This window comes from Nanorana parkeri, unplaced genomic scaffold (genome assembly GCF_000935625.1).
Source record: "Nanorana parkeri isolate BGI_ZX_2015 unplaced genomic scaffold, ASM93562v1 scaffold729, whole genome shotgun sequence".
NCBI lineage: Eukaryota > Metazoa > Chordata > Amphibia > Anura > Dicroglossidae > Nanorana > Nanorana parkeri.
This window is the reverse complement of record NW_017306997.1, coordinates 349523-371090: the sequence shown is the minus strand read 5'-3', so window position 1 is coordinate 371090 and position 21568 is coordinate 349523. Positions and strand designations below refer to the sequence as shown.

The window sequence follows — 21568 nt, the reverse complement described above, 5'->3', positions numbered from 1 at the left end:
CAGCTTCCATCAGGTATTTTCCTCTTCAGTATCTGGAATCTCTGTGCCCTCAGCATCTGCAACTGCCGAGGAGCACTCCAGATTAGTAGTAGTATCCTCTTAGAACAAGGCACCCAATACCTGCCATGTGTATGGGGCCCAAGCAAAGTACCTATGGTGTTCCAGGCCTCTAGGCCCCCAGCACCTGCCATGTGCTGAGGCCCAGGCCATTTCCATCTGCATCACAGAGACCTCCTAGGGAGAGGCCCCCAGAGGGAAGAGACCTCTGCACAGTGTCCCCAGACCTTTTATTACCTGCCCTCAGCCATACCTCGAAGTCATCCTACTCAGGGATTGGTCAGGCTCAGGTGCATGGTCATAGTCTGAGGAGGGATCCTCCCTCACTGTATGCCAAGGCTCTCTTTTCCTCAGCAACAGGAGGAGCAATCAATCCAGCAGACTCAGGGACTCCTATAGAATACAGAGTTCTGAATAATCAGTATTTAGACTGGTTACAATCCAGATATTCACTAGATTTAGTAGTGACATTTTAGAGGGCGCAACACTATCAATAGTACAAATGTATTTTTGTAATGACAGCCCCCTTCAGTCGAACCCAGTCAGCGGTTACAGCTGTCAGACACTCTTATACAGGTACTCCTCGGCTCGTGTTCTAAAGCCGGTCACCCTGCCCCACTCGCCAGCTGTATGACACTGCACGCCAGAGGTGGAGAGGGAGGTCCCTCTCCAGTAACACTGAGTGAGGCTCATGTTGTGATCCCGGGACATAGTCGTCAAGGAACATTAGAGGGATTTATCAAAACTGGAGCAGACAGAATCTGGAGCAGTTGCCCATGGCAACCAATCTGCTTCCATCTTTATTATGCAAAGCTTAACAAAACAGAGCTAATTGGTTGCTATGGGCTGCTCCAGTTTTGATAAGTATCCCCCATTAATTCTAAGGTGGCAAATCTGGGACAGTTAGCAAGTATGTTATGGATAGTACAACAGTCAGACATGTATTTCAACAACCGGTTCTTTGGTATCAAGTACAGATATTTATCTATTGGTACTCGCTGATACCGTTTACCGATACCGGCATCCCGAGGTAGCATTGGCCCTGACTTCCTGACCAATCAGGAAGCCAGGCAGCAGGCCATGACCTGCCGCCTGGCTTCCTGATTGATTGGGAAGGTGGTGTGCTGTCGCACACCGGCTTCACGCTTCCTTGCAAAACTGCAAGGAAGCCTGGCAGCAGGTCCATGAAGAACAATAGTAGCCCCCCTCCAGAAGGAAGGACAGTGTCAGCATGAATTCAGAGATGATTTGAGGATCTACAGCCGAATGATACACAAATAAGATACATTTTTGTTAATAGTTAGGGTTCTCAAATTCATTTTTCAGGTTTAACTCCTGAGTTTAGTGTCACGTTAATGATATATTTACTATGTGGATGTTTTGCCATATTCTTATTGTTTAATAACTACATAATATAAACAGGAATTCCTATTTCCTTCTACTGCCTGTAACTGATGTTAAAAGGTAACAGCTCAAACATCTGTCATTAGAAATGACAGCTATAACATATCCTCCTTTGAGTATGAATTACCATGGCAACACATATGACCTTAAAGCAAACCCGTGGCAATGAAAAATGATCTAATCTAACATAAGCATGACAAGGCTGAGAGCATCAGCTTTATGATAAGCTATACTTGCTTGATTTGATAGTGCAGCACCATCCCTCTCCCTAGCCCTATCTCTATTCCTGGTTGTGGAGAATAGGGATGCCCCCAACCCAATGGTGCTATGTCCCATGTGTCAGCAACCAACCATCAAGCACAGACATTGTCACATATTGGAGTGCCTATAGCCAGAGACGTCCATTTAATGAGCCATCCTGAGGCTACTGCCTCAGGGGACATCTCTTTGGGTCACTTGGGGGGGGGGGGGGGGTTCCCAGTTTGCCAAGAGCTGGGTGGGTAAATGTGTAAGGGCCATACAAGTCTCCCTGCCCAGCTCTTAACAACATGGGATGTTCTGGCCAGTGTCCCACCCAGCTCCTGGCAGCCAGTGACATCACTGGTTGCCATTCGCTGGGCGCAACGCTGGCCAGAGATTTCCTGTCTCCACTACCCACCTCCCGCTGCTATGATTGTGCAACCCCAGCTGGCAAAAAGGCTAGGGACACCACTGCCTATGGCTCTGCCAACAGCAACCAGGAAAAAGTTGCCATTTACATAGTTTACTCAAGAGGGGCCTGTGTGGACAACAATCCAGGTCCCTGGTGGTGGTCCAACACAGTGCACAGTGCTGCAATAAACAATGTTCAGGTTTCCTGAGCAGCGTTGTTGATTGGAGCACTGTGCAGGGTGCGTGTCAGACCGCTGGAGACCCGAACTGCTGTTTTCTGTGTAACACAGTCACTTGGCTCTTCAATGTGCTGGTGCCACCGGCATTTTTTACCATAGTATAGAAGAAAAAGACGTGCCATATTCTTTACCTTTCATGCAGCCAGACTACATAATAGATACAAAAAAAGTGTGGCATCAACTGGGCTTTAAGAAACAAGTGACTGTTTAGAGCTAGAAAGCAGCATAGTTGACAAAAATAATTAGGAGAAACACCTAAAAGGGTCTAAGAAGAAAATGTGGTGCACCTCCAGCCAGACAAATGGAAGCATGGCCATAAGGTGGGTGCAGTCAATAAAGTGGGTATCACTTCACAGTATATGACTTACAGGGTTATTCACAAAAGGGTGAAGGGTTTGGAGAAGGCAGGAGAAGTGAATAATCTAGGACAACATATCTGAACTGGAAAGTGAGCTGAATCGGATAATTTTTTAAAATCAGCTGTTTTGTCCTAGATTGTTCACTTCTCCTGCCTTCTCCAAACTATTCGCACTTTAGTGAATAACCCTGTGAGTGTCACATCATCCCTCCATGCTTTGCTATGTTTTAGGCAAAATAGGGCCTGAGGTTACACTGAAAGGAAAGTGGGAGTAAACTCAGCCCCTTTGTTGGTGTAAGTAAAACAAGTCCTATCATTGGTGTCAGTGAAAGTAAAAAAAAAAGCCTCATAACTGGTACCAATGGAAGTAGATAGGCAGCTGGTGTTTACATAAGCAAAGCTCAGTATTCAGCTCAAATGTCCTTGAAAGGTAATGTATAGTGCTTTGTAAAGATTTTCTTTTCTTATGGTCAGGGCTACAAACTAAAAAAATACAAATGAAAATTCATTCATTTTAAATCAGCTAAATAAGAAACACTGCATATGAATATTTCAACCAGTAGGTGGCACTCTAGGGTCCATTTGATGTTTACAAGGCCAATCTTAAAGAAGAACTCCAGGCAAATAAAATCTTGACCCTTGCAGTGGCTACTCCCGCACTACAAGTTAAGGTTAAGTGCTCATTTTGTCTGGGGAGCTAAAATAACAGAGATATACTCACCCGCATCATGATCCTGGCTGGCTCCTAGACCGATCCCTTCAGCCTGTCTCCTCCTCCACTCCAGCGGTTTAAGGTCCTGTGTGTCATCACATCCTATATAGCGTATTGGACGTGAAGACGCCAAGGGACATACCATCGCTGGAGTGGAGGAGGGGACAGGCTGAATGGGACCTGTCTAGCAGTCTGCGGGGATTGCAGTTTGGGTGAGTATCCTTGTTATTTTAACTCCCTAGACAAAATGAGCACTTAACCTTTGCAGTGCGGGAGTAGCCCCAGTGCAAGGGTTAAGATTTTTTTTTTGCCAAATTCTTTTTTTTTTTTTGCAGAATTCTTTTTTTAAAGGGGTCAAAAAAAAAAACAATTACACATCTTCTGTCCAGCAAAACTGCATGTAAATTAATTGTGTGCAAGATAACCAGCTGTTGTGATAATGGGGCAAAACGGATGTTCTTGGTGTAATTTCTAGAGGTGCACCGAAATAGAAATTTAAAAACCGAAACGAAATCAATGAACAGGAATCCTCTATGAGTGTTCCTGTCCTCAGCTGTGCTTTAGCTACAAATCCCAACATGCCTCGGCCTCTGGGAGTCATACCTGTAACTGCCAGTCTTGCAATGCCTCATGGGACTTGTAGTTCCACAACAGCTGTTGGGCTGTTGCCCACCCCTGCAATAAGAACATTTGTTAATAACAGTTGGTTAGCTCGCACAGAACGATTGTACCTGCAGTTAAAAGGATGAGCTATGCAATTACTTTTCTAAATAGACCTCAGAGTGAATGCAAAGCTGAAACGGTTTTACTTTTCAATACAGTTTACAATCCAGATAAAAACTTTCCATTTCAATTGGCTAAATACAAACCAAAGCTGTTCAGATGTTACAGTTTTTACAGTTGCTTTGTTTTCTTTAGAGAAAATCCTGCAAAGAAGGATCGTTGCTCTCTGTGTGGAAGAAGCAGTGGTCTCTCTGCTGAGGTCAACCATGCCCCCTGCTGAATCATTGCTAGAGCTCTTCATTTGCATGGGCTGCCTAATGCACCAAAAATTGTGCTTGCATTAATTTTGGTAATACAGCACACTGCAACGCATGCTTATGATCCAGAAAAAGGGGGGGTGCCAAATGAAATATTCGCCCTCACCTCCTGTTCCAGTAACAGCCTTAAAATGTGGGATTTCCATCGATTCTGGTACCAGACACAATGGTCACCAGGACAAACAGAGAGGGTAATGCCTCGTTCACACCAGATGCAGGGCCCGATTCTGGCCAGAAAGCACTGCCTCGCATTGCGGCCGGCTCACTTTTTTGTGGGGCAGGAGGGGGCGTGGCGGTCTGTTGAAGTGAATCGCACCGTAGCCACGCCACTCGGTGCGAACAACATAGTGCTTGCAGCATTTTGTTTGCACCAGACCGGACCGCAGGCATAATGTGCCTTGCATTCCCGAGCGGCCAATCGCATTATGGCCGGAGGGCGTGGCTACGGTGCCAGTCACTTCAATGGACCACCACGCCCCCTCCTGCCCCACAAAAAAAGTGAGCCGGCCGCAATGCGAGGCAGTGCGTTCTGGCCAGAAATCGGGCTGGAACGCACTGCGTCTGGTGTGAACGAGGCCTGAATCTCTGCAGTGAGGGCACAAATAGCAATGAATACGTAACAGGGGTTTTAAAGGGTATGAACAGCCCAAACATTTTTGGGGGGATAGGGAAGGTTTAAATCCCCTGTCAGGTTATTTTTTGCTCCCTCTGTCCTGGAGGAACAACAAGAAATGAGAGAAAATCTCCCCAAAGTAAGAATAATTCCCATCTTAGTTGTCATTTGTCCCCATTGGATGATTTTCCCTCATCTCTTGCTCTAGTGACAACTCAAAAATGTTTGGATTTTTCTCACGTTAACACTTCCTCAGTATGTTCAAAAGACGCCAAAGTTATTCTTAGAAAGGGGCGATTTTTTTTAGGCTGAAGCTACTGATTACGCAGCTGAATGAGACATCCCCCTCTGTAGGGTACTATACATCCTTTCCATTAGAAAGAGGCAGCCTGAAAGCAAGCCGCTCCCCTTTGGAAGAAAAAAAAAAAACCACACAGAGGGGGGAATATATCAAAAGTGGAGCAGATAGAATCTTGAGCAGCTGTGCATGGCAACCAATCAGCATCCACCTTTCATTTTCAAAGCTGAACTTAACAAACTGAAGTGAGATGCTGATTGGTTGCCATAGGCAACAGCTGCAGATTTTGTCTCCTGTTTTGATTTACCAATTAGTTAAAACCACATAAAAACATAAATTGACAAACTTTTAAACATGCAGTGTGACCACATCCAGGTGAGGAGTAGCTTTGTTGTCAGTCAGGTGCCATTCCTGAGCTCTAACCTCCCAAACTGACGCACGCACCCGTCACCCTGTTACCATGACGCGCCTAACGGTTCGGGAGCCAGGATGCTCAACATGTGGAAGGTCCGGGAGTTGGTGGATAAGGCGTAAGTAGTCAAGAGGGCGCTAGGGATCGCTGACTACCCTCCAGTCTAGAATCAGATGGCGGCCCGGGGGCCACTGACAGCGCCAAGGTTGCCATGTAATAATCCCAGCATAGCCTGACTGTCAGGCCACACCAAGCCTTGTAGTTCCTATTACACTGTGGGTCTTCACTGACGGTATGCTAGGCCTGTCATATCCATACCTCCCCGGTCACCCTCATTTTCAGGACCTCTCCCAGCATTGGAGATGTCCCCGGAAACCGCTTGTTCTGTCCCCATTATATTACATATTTGAAGGGGAACTCCAGAGAGACGGGGTAACGCATTAAATATACCTCTGTGTCCCATCCAGAGATCTCCAGCTGCTGAGTATGCGGGTCAGAAGTGTTCTGATTGTATGTTCAGGGTCAGTGCCTCAAAGGACTGAGACAGACACAGCTGGGCAGAGAGCATTTTTAGAAGGCCGTCTACAATGGCCGCCTTTGTGCCTTCTCAAGGTTTTCTTGGAATTGTTCTGGTCGTACACACACACCTCAGAGATTCATATCTGACTTCTGGATTTCTCTTCATTTACTATTTGTGTTCCTGACTCCTAAGCTTTAGAGGGTCGGAGGTCACTCAGCTTTAGAGGGTCGGAGGTCACTCAGCTTTAGAGGGTCAGAGGTCACTTGAAGAGCCCAGTGCATTGCGGTACCGTGCATTATTTGTGCATTCACATGTGTTGTGTTAAAGCAGTTCAGCGCATATAAAACTGAACATACATTGTTTTTGTTGTGTGTCGCACTCTATGATGCACAGATGGTGCTGCTCTACATTCATCCTGATGTGGACATGAGCCCTGCAGGGGTAATAGACACCAACATGGCTGTCCTGTCCCATTGGTTACTACTGCTCCAGATTCTGTCTGCTCCGGTTTTGATTAGGGTTGGTACTGATTAACATTTTCGTGTTCCATTAATCAAATTTTTTTAATCAATTTCATTTTGATTAATTATAACGCACATACAGATCCAACTACATTGACCTATACACATACAGCACAGCAATGAAGTAATATCCGACGGGACTCCCGGAAGCCGGCAGGGAGGTGAGTGTTTTCATTAGCGATCAAAAGAATTTGAATCGATCAAAAAGTTTAACGATTAATCGAGAAATTAATCGTTAATTTCCGCAGCCCTAGTTTTGATATATTTCATGGGAGCAATCAGGACATTGCCAGTTATAGTTTAGGAGTTAACAATGGCAAGACTTCAGTTTTTTTATGTCTTTAATCCTATGGAATGATCCTTTGTGTTTAATCACCTTGGAATTTGATCATTAATCCTCCAGAAGCTCGTCGTGTTTGAAATGAAGAAACAGGAAGCAGTAATATAACTGACATTGTATAGTTACATTTATATTTATTAGCGGCAGCAGCATAGTTTTCCCTCATCTTCAATGTGCTTTACCTTCTGAATGCTGAACTCCGGTCAGCCATTCATTCTAAGCATTTTGTGTCTCCCCCTCCAGGTAGTAGGGGTTAAACCAGGAGTGGACGAATTAATATGGAATTCAGGGGCTTGTCTCTCCAATCCAGGAACCTACAGAATTTTTAGGAGCCAGCACCATTGACAACAACTAGATAAAACCTTAAAAGTTAGGGGCCAGCTGTCATTTTGAAGGATCATTAGCTATTTGGCTTTGCCTCTGGGAGTCATGCCTGTAACTGTCAGTCTGGCAATGCCTCATAGGACTTGTAGTCTCACAACAACTGGAGGGCCAGTATTACTCACCCCTGTCCTAGATTAAACAAGCATTTAACCCAAGGCTGGTCAAAGCAGCCTTGGGGTAAATGCTTGTTTAGTCTACGGCACGGGTGGGTAATACTGGCCCTCCATTTGTTGTGAGACTACAAGTCCCATGAGGCATTGCCAGACTGACAGTTACAGGCATGACTCCCAGAGGCAAAGGCATGTTAAGATATGTAGTTATAGCACAGGTGGAGGGCCGGAGATTCCCACCCCTGGTCTAAGGGGTGTGAAATAGCCAAACATATTTCCCTTATTCCTAACTTGTGCAGGTTCCCTCCTCACCGGACGACCAGTCACACATAGCCGCTCCTCTTCGCTCGTCGTATGGCTTCCACCTCACCAATGTCTGCTTTCTGCATTCTACGTAAGGACATTGAGGGCCCCATCCTCACTCTGGTAGGGCCAGCTGTCGGGGAAACAGAAAGGGAAGGCACAAAATGCCTATATTTGTGTAACCGGAGTTCTGCTTTAACCACCTTATTTTAAAGTCACTCTGGTAATGGAATAAAAAGGTTGATAAGTATGTAAGTGCTGCCTGTAGAGAAAAGAATAGCTGACTACTGGACTTTATCCTCTTGAAGATGTGAAGAAACTGAAGCATTTTAAGCACTTAGCACACTTCTAGGAGTGTCTGGTGCCCGCTCTGTTCCCCCGCACTGCGCTGTGTGGTTCTTACAGCCAGCTCCCACAGGAAACAGTGCTGACATAGGGACTGGTGGATGGAATCACATCATGTTGCGTTGGACCTACAGTTGACACACCCGGAAGTGTCAGATGATGAAACGTCTGCTGGCAGGACATGAGTATTTTTTTTTTCCTGTAGTCGCCTTCCAGGACGGCATCAGAGACATAGGCTCCTCCTACCGGAATAGGAATCCCATCACCCACATCTACGGCCAGTGCTTATTTTCAGTCTGAATACTGAAAAATGGCCTGGATGGGAAGGGGGTTTAACACCGCGGATGTCAACTGGTTAATGGGATTCCCACTTTATTTCCAGCTTGTCCTGTACTGCTTGACCTGAGTGGTTGCAGCTTTACTTTGCCTTCTGTGGCCTTCTTATAGATTGTCCTTTAGCTCTATAAAGTTGACTTCATAAAGGATTCAGCCTGCACTCTGCTGGGTGTTATTCAGTTCATGCTGAAATAAATGCGTTTATTAAATGCAGTTCTTAATTAGACAGTCATAGAGGGTACAGTACATGCCTGAATCTGGTGAACCTGGGCTTTGTTCAAACTGAGTTCATCCACTCAAAACTGTGACCGCCACTCCCCCCCTCCTCGCCAAAATTTTGACAGGGGCATTCCCCGATCCTTTGTGATGTATAGCTGCGGGGTGGGGATGGGGAATGCTCCTCTCTACAACTGATTGGGCCAGAAGGAGGGGGTGACGGTCAGAGTTTTAAACAGGTTTGGGCAAACTCAAGTGAACTGGGTTTGTTCCAAGACTAGACTCATCACTAGTATTCGCCAGCTGCTGCTTCAGCAACTTCTGAATACCTGCACTGTGTCTGCATCTGATTGGCTGCAGTCACAGTTCAGCTGAAAATTGTCAGGCCGGCTACTTCGCCAAAAGTCAATTGAAAAAAATAGCTTTTGCCAAGCAGAGGGTTGCCGACAGAGCCACCCATGGATCTTTGTGTGACAGCTGCCCAATTTGTTTACATGCAATCCCACCAGGCAAGTGACTAATTCATCTGATGCCCCTACCCGTCAGTGTGTCCTGCAATCTCACTTTTTATCCCATAGTTGGTATGGATGAGAACTTCATCTGTAGGGAAGGAAAGCAAATCATCCAAACGTTTCCTAGTTGTGGATCTGCTTTAAATGTGCCACAGTCACCAGTGGTCCCCTGTTCCATTTTAGTCATGTACAAGGTGTCATTTCTGAAATTGGATTGATTCATATATGAAATTGATGCGCAGTTTAGATCATGTTGGCAGTGTCATGCATCACACCCGTCGTCTATGGGAAATGTCCTTAGAAGTCTGCTGTCGTCACTGTGTGAAGAATGTGGTACAGTGACCTGCTTCCATACAGACCGAGGCATGTCACCTGATCCAAATTGGCTAAAAATACTCTTGCCTATTGCTCTACAGGATTACATAGAAACAAGTAATATAACTGGTAGTGATGCACCGATACTAGTATCGGTGCCGATACCGAGTATTTGGGTGAGTACTCGTACTCGCCCAAATGCTCCGATACCTAGCACGAGTACTTCCTGTATCAGGAAGCCGGGCAGCGCATCATTACACGCTGCCCGGTTTCCTGATTGGCCAGGAAACGGCTCCATGCTTTCTCGTCACTTGTGATGAGAGAGCATGGAGCCGACTTCCCGGCCAATCAGGAAGCCGGGTAGCGTGCAATGACACGCTGCCCGGCTTCCCGATTGGCCAGGAAGCTAGCAAGTCCGGGCGCCGTGTAATGACGCAGCGCCTGGCATTCTGATTGGCCGGGAAGCCGGCGCCATGCTCCCTTGTCATCTCATGAATCATAATATTAAGAATGTGACCTTAAGGCATTAGTTTGTATTGCTTTAGAAAAAATGTGACCTGTCCCTTTAAGAAAAAGTATCGGTAATTGGTATTGGCGAGTACTTCATCAAAGGTATCGGTACTCATACTCGGTCTTAAAAAAGTGGTGCATCCCTAATAACTGGAATATATAGGAAGGGTCACGCTTTGCTAGTGTCCTCTAAAACACAGTCAGTTTGGTGTTTGGCATGTGAACACGCATGTTGAATATTCACAATTCTGACAGACAGCGAGTTGAATTCCTTGCTGTTTTGCAGAGGTATAAGACCCGGTTCACACCTGGGCGTTTTGTAGCGCGTTCCTACGCTCTGCAAAACGCTCAAACACCGAAATCCCATTATTTCCTATGGGTATGGTTCACACCTGGGCGTATTACAGGCCATATGAACGCGCTACAAAATGCCCTACGCCCAAAGAAGTACAGGAGCTTCTTTGGGGCGTATTTGGCGCGTGTATCCGTTGGGATACTGCCAGGTAGCCCTCGGAAATGCGCGTTTGTCGTACTCTTTTTTTTACCGCGAATCGCTGTAAAAACGCGAGACAAACGCGCATATTCGATACGCCTAGGTGTGAACCCAGCCTTAGTGTAGGCTGTATACCTGGTACCCCTCTGAGCACTGTGGATCCTTCTGCAACCTGCTATGTCACTACTATGTCCTTTTAGTAATTTAGTGGCTGGTGGGAGGAACCACAGTGCTCAGTGGTGGGGGGTATACACTACATTCCCTAAAGTGTTAGATTGCAGTGGGAGCTGTAACTGTTAGACAGCGATGATTGCCCACTGAAGAGGTGATTAGCCACTATGTTCTTTTTACAAGCTGCTGGTGATTTGATTTTGTCACTTTGTCACTTTGATTCGACCTTGTGGAAAAAAAGAACAAGATAGGGCTAAACTGTGTCCTGCTGTGACAGTGGTTGGTGGAAGAAACCATTGAGCCTGGAAAGGGGGGGTCACACTGTCCTGCAGTGTCATAGTGGTTGGTATAAGAAACCATTGGGCCTGGGGAGGGTTGGGTTGGTAACACTGTCCTGCAGTGTCATAGTGGTTGGTGGAAGAAACCATTGGGCCCAGGAAGGGGTTGGGAGACACTATAACACGCACCCATAATTGTTGGTTTGCAGCAGCGGTGCCTCTCTATGATAGTTTTCTTGTCCTAGGTCAGGGGTGGACACATTTGGAATATGCTCTTCTTGGCATCTATGTTGCTAGACAAATTAAAGTTTAGTTGCTGAAGAGGGTCACCATCGCCAAGCTTCCAGTGGTTTCAGCTGTCGCTTGACTTTTGCAGCGTGGCCATCTTCTATAGTTTCCATGACCATGGCACTCCAGCAAGTTGTAGCTGCATAGAGAAGCATTGCATCCAGCTACAGCATGAGAAAGCATTGCTGCAGATGTCAGTGAAGTGACCTGACTATGGCTTTGTGTTTCTTTTAAAGGACAGCTGCACCTTTGTGTCAAAAGACACTACTCACCCCACCCTCCTCTGCAGGTTTCCAGTAGAACAGCCCTTACTCAGGCAGGGAAACTCCATAGAAGATAATCCATCTGCTTGTCACATGCACCAAAGTGATGACAGGGATAGACATCATCTATGAGGAATCCCCATCTACAGATCATATATGCTTCTAGATGGGCTGAAAGAAAACCTGTGCTGTCATCATCCTAAAAATTCTACCTGTCTGACACTCATACTGATCATCTGGCTGCAATGCATTGAGTCTCTAACCTTCGACTAGCATGAAGCCAAGGAATTCAGAGTGACGTTGAAACTCCTCATATGTGTTTTGGGTCACTGAGTCAGAAAGAATTGAGGACTGCCAGGACAGCATGACAGCCAGACTACTAGTATTTTTAGAAGGAGCAGTCAGTATGGACTTTAGCATTTCCTGATCGTAAAGAGACTCCTGCTTGATCCTCTTTCTGCTTTCTGACGCCTTCTAGCATGACACAATAACAGGTGGCCAATCATGTACTTGTCTTCCTTTGCACGAACAACCTTGTGTTTAGCCTCTCTTCTCCTGAACTGGGGGAGTGTACAAAAAAATGTCAGCCAAGGAAGATGTGCGCAGGGGTCATTCTGTGTCATTACATAGTACAGGGGAGTAAGTAAGGCATTTGCAACTTTTTTTCTGTCAAAAACAATCCTGTGCCCAATTCATGAAAGCCTTGCAACAGTTTTATTAGAAGTTCAACATGTATGACAGTTCAAGGTAGTTTTTATTTGTGCCATATTCACAATGCGATCAATTCAAAAAGTTTGTTGATACAAAGCTGATTGTAACTACGACCAACTTTGATACAAAGCTGATGGTAACTAGGACCAACTTTAATGCTCTGTACATATCAGGGGTAGACGAATATGGAATTCAGGAGCCAGTCTGTCCAATCAAATTTTTTTTAGTAGCCAGCTCCATTGGCAACAACTAGAGAGAACTTCAAAAGTTTTTGACCACCCCGCCGGCTGTCAAAATACCTGTGTATCTAATTGGATGCAGGTGCTGTACGGTCAACGGTTTTTCAGTCGAAGAACAGACAGGGCCAGCCTCTGAGTGAATTTTGGCCGATTAATCCAGGATTGCCCAAAATTCACTCCATGTATAGGCAGCTTGAGGCCAGGTTCACACTACCGTGTTTCCCCGAAAATAAGACACTTTTTTGCATGAAAAAAAGACACTAGGTCTTATTTACGGGGGATGTCTTACCTGGCTAGAGGAGGACTGGACGAGGTCCCGGAAGGCGGCGTGCTGTTGCCGGTCCCAGGAACTGCGGCCGGTCTTTACATTTAAAATTCAGTTTATGTGCAGCTACCCCGAAAGTAAGACCTAGTGGATTTCTGTAATATAAGACCTACCACCGAACTAGGTCTTATTTTCGGGGTAGGTCTTATATTACAGAAATCCCTGAAGATAGCGCTAGGTCTTACTTTCGGGGTAGGTCTTACTTTCGGGGAAACACGGTATGGTGATCCGTGACTGTGCGGCAATCGTGCACAAAACCTCAGAGACCCCTGACATTTCCTTTTTGAAATAGAAAAAGAAGATGAGGACACAGAGTCCTTAGTCCTTTCTGCAGCCTCAGCACTAAATGAATGGAAAGCACTCAGTACAGAGGCTTCCCATTCATTCAGTAGATATTTTACTATCATCCAGTTATGAATGGGTAGAAGCCTCTGTGGTGAGCTACTATCCATTTAGAAACTCATAAATGAATAGGAAGTGATGTAAAGCACTTCCTGTTCATTCATTCATAACTGGGGACGGTACTGTTGAGCTTGTCGCAGAACGCGTAAGAATTGGCGTGGCCAGCTGGAAATAGTTGTGTTGCGCTGTAAGCCTTACATCAGTGGCAGAGAAAGGGTTCAAATCAGCTGTTTGAAGCTGGCAGAAAGCTTTGGAGATGCTTTGTAAAAGTCCGTGTGTACAAGTAGCATGAATAAAAAGTATCTCATACTGTACTCCACTATGCTGTTACAAGTTCATGTACACCTCTACAATCGCCTTACCCATTGTTGGGTCAGTGTAGCAAAGTCAGCACGTCCCTCCCAAACATCATTTTGAAATAAGCCATCCCACCCCCTTGGCTATGTATACATTCCATGCTAATTACAATGAGCCCTCTAAAGTGTCACTTGGGTGGCAGAACCTGTTCACTCACTTAGGAGGTGAATAACATGTACTGAACAATCGGGGCTGCAAGAAAGGGAAGTTTCTGATTGTATTCAGTGATTTGGCAGAACCTGTCTGTACACATTGGTGATACGGAGGTGTTAACAAAAAGGTAATTATTGTGCAAGGGGAGGTTGTATACAAATGTAAAGCTGCACAAGTTGTCTGATCGCTGGGAGTAGTTTTGGTGCAATTAAATTGCCTTTGTAAACGGCTTCTTGTGAATGATAAAGGAAGTTTTACATAAGAGCAGTAAACGTCTCCATTAACATTTCATGCTCTCTTTACCTGGTTTGAAGTGCCCCGGATCTTTTACTATGGTAATTTATAGCGATTCTGTCTCAAAGAAAAGAAAATGTCAACCAGCTGCTTCTGGCCATACAATGAACGAGAAAAAACATGGATGGGAGAATCTGCCTCGCTGCACTATTGTATTCGGACAGTGGAGTGGAGTTCTACTCTAATTAGTAAGTTAGGGAACGTCTCTTATTTTTTAGGCCTATTGCACATTGCTGTACAGAGTATGGCCTCTATCACACTGGATCCATTGCGGTACTATCTGTTTTTGAATGGCTGGTAACACGAGGGCAGCGAAAAATTAGAATGTGAAAGAGGACATTTCACACTGCAGCACTGTGCTGTGTTGCTGTACGTTGCGCTGAATAAAATAGAGCATGCGCTACTTTTTTTTTCTTCAGTGGAATATGTCAAAAACATGTTCTAACGCAACACATGACAAGCCGTTACAGTGAAGTATGTCCACTTAGGACATGTTACTTCACATAAAGCTTGCCAAAAAAAGAAAAAAAAACACGACGGAACGCAATGAATCTGAACATACAATGGCAATTTAGCGGACCCTCCGTTGACTTGCGAGTACCTTCCAATTTTGATGCGAATGCACCCTATCTTGGCGTATTTCTCTGGCTGGGTGTGACAGGTGCATCGTACTTCAGCATATAGCCAAACTGCACAAATCAATGGCAGGCTGGTTGGCTGGAGATGTTCAGCTATGTACACAAATCCTATTGTTTACATGCATACCTGGATTTACAAGCTGCTCTAACTCAGGCCCTCTGCGTTCAGGGCAGTGTGTAAGTCTCTGTATGCATGAAAATAGTGGGATTTACGTACGTACCTGTGTACAGCTGTAGCTTTAACCAGCCTGCCATTGATTTGTACAGGCTGCTGTACGGTGCACCTGTCACTCCATCCAGAGAAAAACGGCGGGATATACTTTGTGCGGCCATGTGCAAGGTGCAGTATATTTACGTTCAAAAATCTCTGCAGGCGGTAAGCCGTCATGCCCTTTGCTCTTCTAGCGCTTATCTACGCCAGCGCTAAACATGACAATATATTTGTGTGTTTATAAGAGTGTGTGTGTATGTATGTATATTTTAGGAATGCATCGATACCGAGTATTTAGGCGAGTACTCTTACGTGCCCAAATGTTTCGATACTCACCCCCAATACCAGAACTTCGGTTCAGAGGCAGATTGCAGTGGCGCGAAGGGGCATGGAGCCGGCTTCCCCGCCAATTGCGAAGCCAGGGTACTTAGCAATATGTGAAGCCGGCTTCCTAGCCAATAAGGAAGCCAGGTGGCATGTCATGACCGGCCTCCAGGCTTCCTGATTGGTCAGAAAGCCAGGCTGCTTTGCAGTGTTGCAAATGAAGTGAAGCCTGTGTTCTTTCTATAGAACTCTGGCTTCCCAGGCAATCGGGAAGCCGGGCGGCAGGTCATGACTCGTTGCCTGGCTTACTGATAATCCGGGCCCACGGATGCTGGTCCCGGCGAGTACCGGAAAAAAAAATATTGGTACTCTATACCGAGAACAACGGTATTGGTGCATCCCTAATAGTCTGTGTGTACATATATAACATACAGGTGAAACTCGAATAATTAGAATATCGTGCAAAAGTAATTGCAGTAAGTGCTGCAAAAGGGGCCCAAACCAAGTACTGAGTACATATGCATGCTTGTACTTTTCAGAGGTCCGATATTGTTCTATGTACAATCCTTGTTTTATTGATTGCATGTAATAATCTACTTTTTTGAGGTTGTGGATTTGGGGTTCTTGGGGTTTTCATGAGCTGTAAGCCATAATCATCACAATTATGACAAATCACGGCTTGAACTATCTTGCTTTGCATGTAATGAGTCTCTCTCATATATTAGTTTCACCTTTTTAAGTTGCATTAGTGAAATAAATGAACTTTGCACGATATTCTAATCGAGTTTCACCTGTACATACATACATACACACTGTGTGTATATGTATGTATCTATCATATAAAATGTGTGTATAAATAAATATGTAAAGGAGCTCACCTGCTGTGTGGGAGTATAATTCTCTACTTGTTCACTGATGAATGAACTCTTCATAAATGTGAAGAATGCAGGATTTCATCTGACATGTTGCCGGAATGTGACTTCAGCAGCTGCACTGAAAACCATTGTGCTTTTGTAACTGGTGCCGTTCAGTGGAATGAATATAAGTTTTCTGGTAAACAAAACTGAATGAGCCCCCTGTATTAAAGTAGATATAAACACAAGCACAAAATTCTCTTAGAAGCTTAAACACGTTAATGTAATTTCCAAAGTCATTTTCAGCTTTTAAAATAAGTGGCTTTTATTTAACACCTAGCGAGGCTGACAAGAAGACCATTGTTCAGGCATTTCCTGTTGCAGGGTGACAACATGCTTTTCTATAGCTTCCAGATTTTCTTTTGCGTTGTCACCCTGTTATCACCATCTGCAAACCAATTCTAGGCAATGCAGCTGAACCTGGAGCACATTGCATGTTTACACAGTAAGTGGCTGCATAGAAGTTGCAGGAGATTAGCAGTAGTATTATGAAAAAAAGGTCAAGTAGTATTTGCTAAAAGGAAAAAAATAATAATAATGGCAATTGTTTAACCCACAGTACTTGAGGAAGCTAAGTATCTTCGAGATGGGGTTGTTCTACCGAGATGTCCAACTTGTCGAGATTCCAACTTTCGTCACTGCGCCTGCGCGGCCAACCAAGAGCAGGATTATGTTCACTAATTTGCGTTAGTGCGCCTGCGTGGGCACCCCATGGCGCAAGCACTAACGCCAGTTGCAAGCACTAACGCCAGTTGCAAGCACTAACGCCAGTTGCAAGCACTAACGCCAGTTGCAAGCACTAACGCCAGTTGGAGAACTCGATGAGGATTGCAAAGGCCGCACAGGCGTACTGTTGGCAAATGGGGAAGGCAATGAGGCTTGTAAAAAGGCAAAGGCTGGGGCATGCGCACTAGCGCCATCTCCTCGAAGTCTCCAACGGATGTGAAAACATCAGTTGGAGATCTTGACGAGTTGGCCATTTCGACAGAACAGGGTAAACATCTACTTGCTATCTTCAGACCTGTCTTACAATGGCTGATACTTGTGCTCCTTTTTAGATACGATCATATAATACATCAGACCCATACATGTATTTGTCTTGATAAACGGGGTGGACAAATTTAATATGAGATTTGGGAGCCAGTCGGCCCAATTCAGGAGGCAACTCCATTGACAAGAACTAGAGGAAACCTCAGAAGTTAGACACCAGGTGTAATTTTCCAGGAGCATTGACTACCCAGCTCCTGGGGTTTATCCAGCACTGGTTTATGATATGATACTTGACCAAGTAAGTTTGCAGAGTTTATCATTGTGTTTTTTTCTTTGTGAAGAAGACATGTTACAATGAAAAGTAGCCACATTGTTTTCTTTTTTGCATATCCTTCCTCTTTGTTGACCAATATTTCTTCCTTAGAACTGACCAAAAAAGCCTTTTGTGTAACGAGGAAGGTTCTCTACCTGTTGCATCACTTAGGAGAATGTACTGAAACGGAAGCCGAATGAGAAAAACATAACTGGTTGGGTGTGAAGGGCTGCTATGATTGTTATCTTCTACTTCCTGTGGTTAATGTCATCCCTGACGCTGACCTTGGAACATTGGCGGTGTGTTGGGGGGAATGAACAGCTGTATCAGCACAATATATGCTATATCAAGGGAAATGAGTTTGTATTTATGCTCAGAACAGCATAAAGTTTGTTTTGTTTAATTGTATCTGTCTGCTTTCCCTTGACTTGTGTCTGTAAATAATGATTTGCAGAGTTTTCAGCCTATGCTTGTTTATGAAGAAAGCTTGGAGGTGATGTAGGTCTAGTCATGTCAATCTTTGTCCAGTTTCCTGGCTGATGTGCAATGTTTCGTAGCGATGCACTTAAGGCTCTGTTCACACCTAGACGTATCGAATATGCGCGTTTGTCGCGCGTTTCTACCCACAAAAAAGCCGCAAAGAAGCTCATGTACCTTTTCAGGCGTAGGCCGTTTTGTAGCGCGTTCAGACAGGCTGAAATACGGCAAGGTGTGAACCATACCCATAGAAAACAATGGGATTTTCATGTTTGAGCGTTTTGTAGAGCGTTGAACGCGCTACAAAACGTACAGGTGTGAACCAGGCCTTAAAGTTCTAATTTAGATAGATAAGGGTTTAAGATAAAAAAAATAATGCAGAAACGCCTTCTTGGCTATTCTCACAAACTTGATAACAGACTTGGGTCTGAGATGGGGACATCCAGACTGCATATTTTTTTTTTTTTTTAAAGGAAGGTTCTTTTTATTTATTTTTTTTCTTCAAAAACCTATTTATTAAATGTGAAGACGTTGCCTTAAATTGGACCTGCCGGGTGCTAAATACTGGCAGCGCTAACAATACTGTTGAAGCGTAGACGTCTTAAGGTACTTGACGATACCTGTGATCTTCAAAATAGTCCATCTTGAGCCCCTCGATTCCAGGCTTAAAGGAGAACTATGAGGTGAGTGATTTTTCACTCATCCTCATAGTTAGAGCCGACCTGTGACAAACTGTCACAGGTCGGCTCTATTGATCGGGGAGTGAGCGAACACATACCATCGCTCACTCACTTTCCAATCATCTCCCTGCAGAGAGCCGTGACTGTCAGTCACCGCTCCCCTTAGGGATTCCCCCCCTCTCCTATCATCCAGTGCTGACTGGAGGAACGGGCGGGGGAAGCGGCGGGTACAGCGGGCTCTGCCTATCAGGCAGCTGGGTGGATCTCAACAGTATTGTCGGGATCCATCCCGGCTGCGGCGCTCTCTGTATATAGCAAGCCGTAGCTCGCTATATAATGAGCTTTGGGTCACGGGAGGACGTTAGCATATGTCCTCCCGTGACCCTTAAGAGAACTATGGGCTAAAAAGGTTACCCCATAGTTCTCTTTTAAGCTGTACTCAGGGCCTAAGCTTCAACTTAGCTCTATGGCCTATGACACACTAGCAGTCCGGTCACTTATGGCGGCTCACCAGCAACAGGGTCCCGTGAAAACAGGCTATTGGTCGCTTCAGGCAGTTTTTGCATAAGTCTGTAGTGGTGGAAAACCCACTTGACGCAGGTCAGTAGGAGGTCAATCGCAGGTTGAATGTACCTGTCAATGAATTTTGAATAATCTCAGGAGCGTCTTAGACTTAAACTAATGCCACCGACACAAGCCAAAAGCTTGTGGACGCAGGCCAATAGGATAGTTAGACGAGAAAATAAGCCAATCGCTTCTCAGCCATCTTTCCTACGCCGGTTGAACCGGTAAGGTGTTACTCTGCTGCTGCTCCCTTGCTGGCGAGGGAGATTCTGAATGGTTTTGGTCAGTGCTCAATGCTGTAGAAATAGGCGATCGCTTTATTTAGCAATCCTGCCTCCATTAACAGGATCGCTAGTGTGTCATAGGACTCGGCCATGTTTATCATCTGTAAAGTGTCAGGGCATCTACTGGCCACTTGAGCTATGACATTGGACCATTGCAGGGGATAGCCAAACTTCAGCCAGCTTTGGTGAAACTATAAATCCAATCATGCATCTGCCTCTGGAAGTCATGCCTGTGGCGAGTTTTGCACTGCCTAATGGTATTTGTAGTAATACAGTAGCTGGAGGGCTGAAGTTTGCCTACCCCTGAACTATTGGATTGCAGAAGGTGGGACTTGTACAGAAGGTGAGGCCCAGTATACAGTCTGGGCCTGGAATGACAGGGGCTTTACATGGACACAATACTTGAGGCACCACAGGATGTCTGCATTAACAGTAGCGGTAAGCTTGCCAGTTTTTAGGTCATAAGATAACTTTAATGGAAGGCTCCAGTCAGGATAAGTATTAGTACCCATATAATGTAAGGTTATCGTCACATAATATTGCTTTTCTTATTCCACAATATGACTACCATGAGTCTCTAATCACAGCAGCCTCTGCTTTTGTATATCGCAAGGCGTCACAGTCCTTGTGGAATTAATGAATCACTAAATGTCCTTTTTTTCCTGTCGCCAAACCCAACTCCTATATCCAGTTACAGAGTATCCCGTGACAGTTTGCAATGGTGAAAATTAGCAGCCCAGCAAGTGATGCTGCAAAGTTTCTGACTCCATCTCTAGGGGGCGCGCGCGAGCAGAAAAAAATTGCCGTCTGGAGACGGCAACCCGCAAATGCTGCAGTGCCGTCCGTCCGTTTTTTTACTACGGGCGGATGGCAAGTGGTTAAAGGATCAGTCGACCCAAAGCTGATATTTTCCATTGTGGATAGTCAAATCACCTCCTATATCCCTCCAAGGACTCTGTTGGTGAGGCCTTTGCTTTTGAGTTCCATCTTCCTTCCTTAAAGAGAAACATCATCTCCCGGAGCTCAGATAACATACTCATCCCCTGCGCGAATCCAGTATTGCCTGGCAATTTGGCGCCATCCCCCCTCGCCCGCCATCTTTGAAAAGATGTGGCACTGAGTAGACCAGCCACAGTTCTCTGCACCCATGGGCAGATTCAGCACATGCTGTGGATGTCTGTCTGTTGGTGGGACTTGCCAGAGACCTGTGGTTGTGGTCTGCACATGTGCAGATTCCACACTTGCGCAGACACGTTGTGGGTCTCTGTCAGGAGCCTGCAAGAGCTCCGTGGCGTGCCTGGCATGCGCGAGATCTTGTACGCTGTCTTCTGGGATGTGTGATGTAGACATCCCAGGAGAAAGTGTGTGGGGTGGTGGGGGGATGTGGTGTCTACGTCATCCTCACCTAGGTGAGGATTAAGTAAATAACATTTACAAAATGTATTTATGGTTGAACAAAAAAATAAACACTATTGCAATTTGGTCAGAGGGATGTGGTAGGAGTCAGATGAAGGTTAATGAAGAACTTTACCCATATCTTCAACATAACAATGACACCTTTAGAAATGTTTAGTAATGGCAATCTACAAACACATACTACTGGTTCATTGCTGGCTTTGTATTCTTTGTATACCTTATTTCTCTTTTCCTCCCCAGTATTTCTCAAAGTGGCCATTTTTACTAAGGGCAGATTACTATGTCCCACTTTACTTCCTGGAACTCTGGCACATGTGTCTAGGACATGTGACCATGCACATCATCTCAGGATCATCATCTCTGATATCTCATGAGATTTCCCAGCAATGCTCTGCTGATGTAACTTTCCAAGGATGCACTTGGGCACATTACATCATTTGTTCCAAAGGGAACAAGGAAGTGGGGGAAAAAGACATTGTAAATAAAAAAAATAAAAATGTTTTGCTAATGGATGTTAAATTATTTCATAGCATGCAGAGCTGTATGATATTTTTAGTCAAAGGAGGGGGAGGGGGGGGGGGGGGGGG

The 21568-nt window shown here is 45.1% G+C and overlaps 1 protein-coding gene and 1 long non-coding RNA gene across 3 annotated transcripts in view; both read left to right on the top strand.

Annotated features, from left to right (window-relative positions):
• The first annotated feature begins 5849 nt into the window (after window positions 1-5849).
• Window positions 5850-21568, top strand: part of CLINT1 (clathrin interactor 1) — a 78340-nt gene continuing 62621 nt past the window's right edge. For both annotated transcript variants that reach the window (XM_018564140.1, XM_018564139.1), the window contains exon 1: window positions 5850-5902. In XM_018564140.1, coding sequence (XP_018419642.1) covers window positions 5862-5902 — 41 coding nt within the window. In that variant the 5' untranslated portion in view covers window positions 5850-5861. The remainder of the gene's footprint in view (window positions 5903-21568) is intronic.
• On the top strand, window positions 11188-15636 carry LOC108793194. Its single transcript, XR_001941633.1, has 3 exons — window positions 11188-11199; window positions 12082-12089; window positions 15567-15636. It is a non-coding gene; the product is annotated as an uncharacterized LOC108793194 (long non-coding RNA).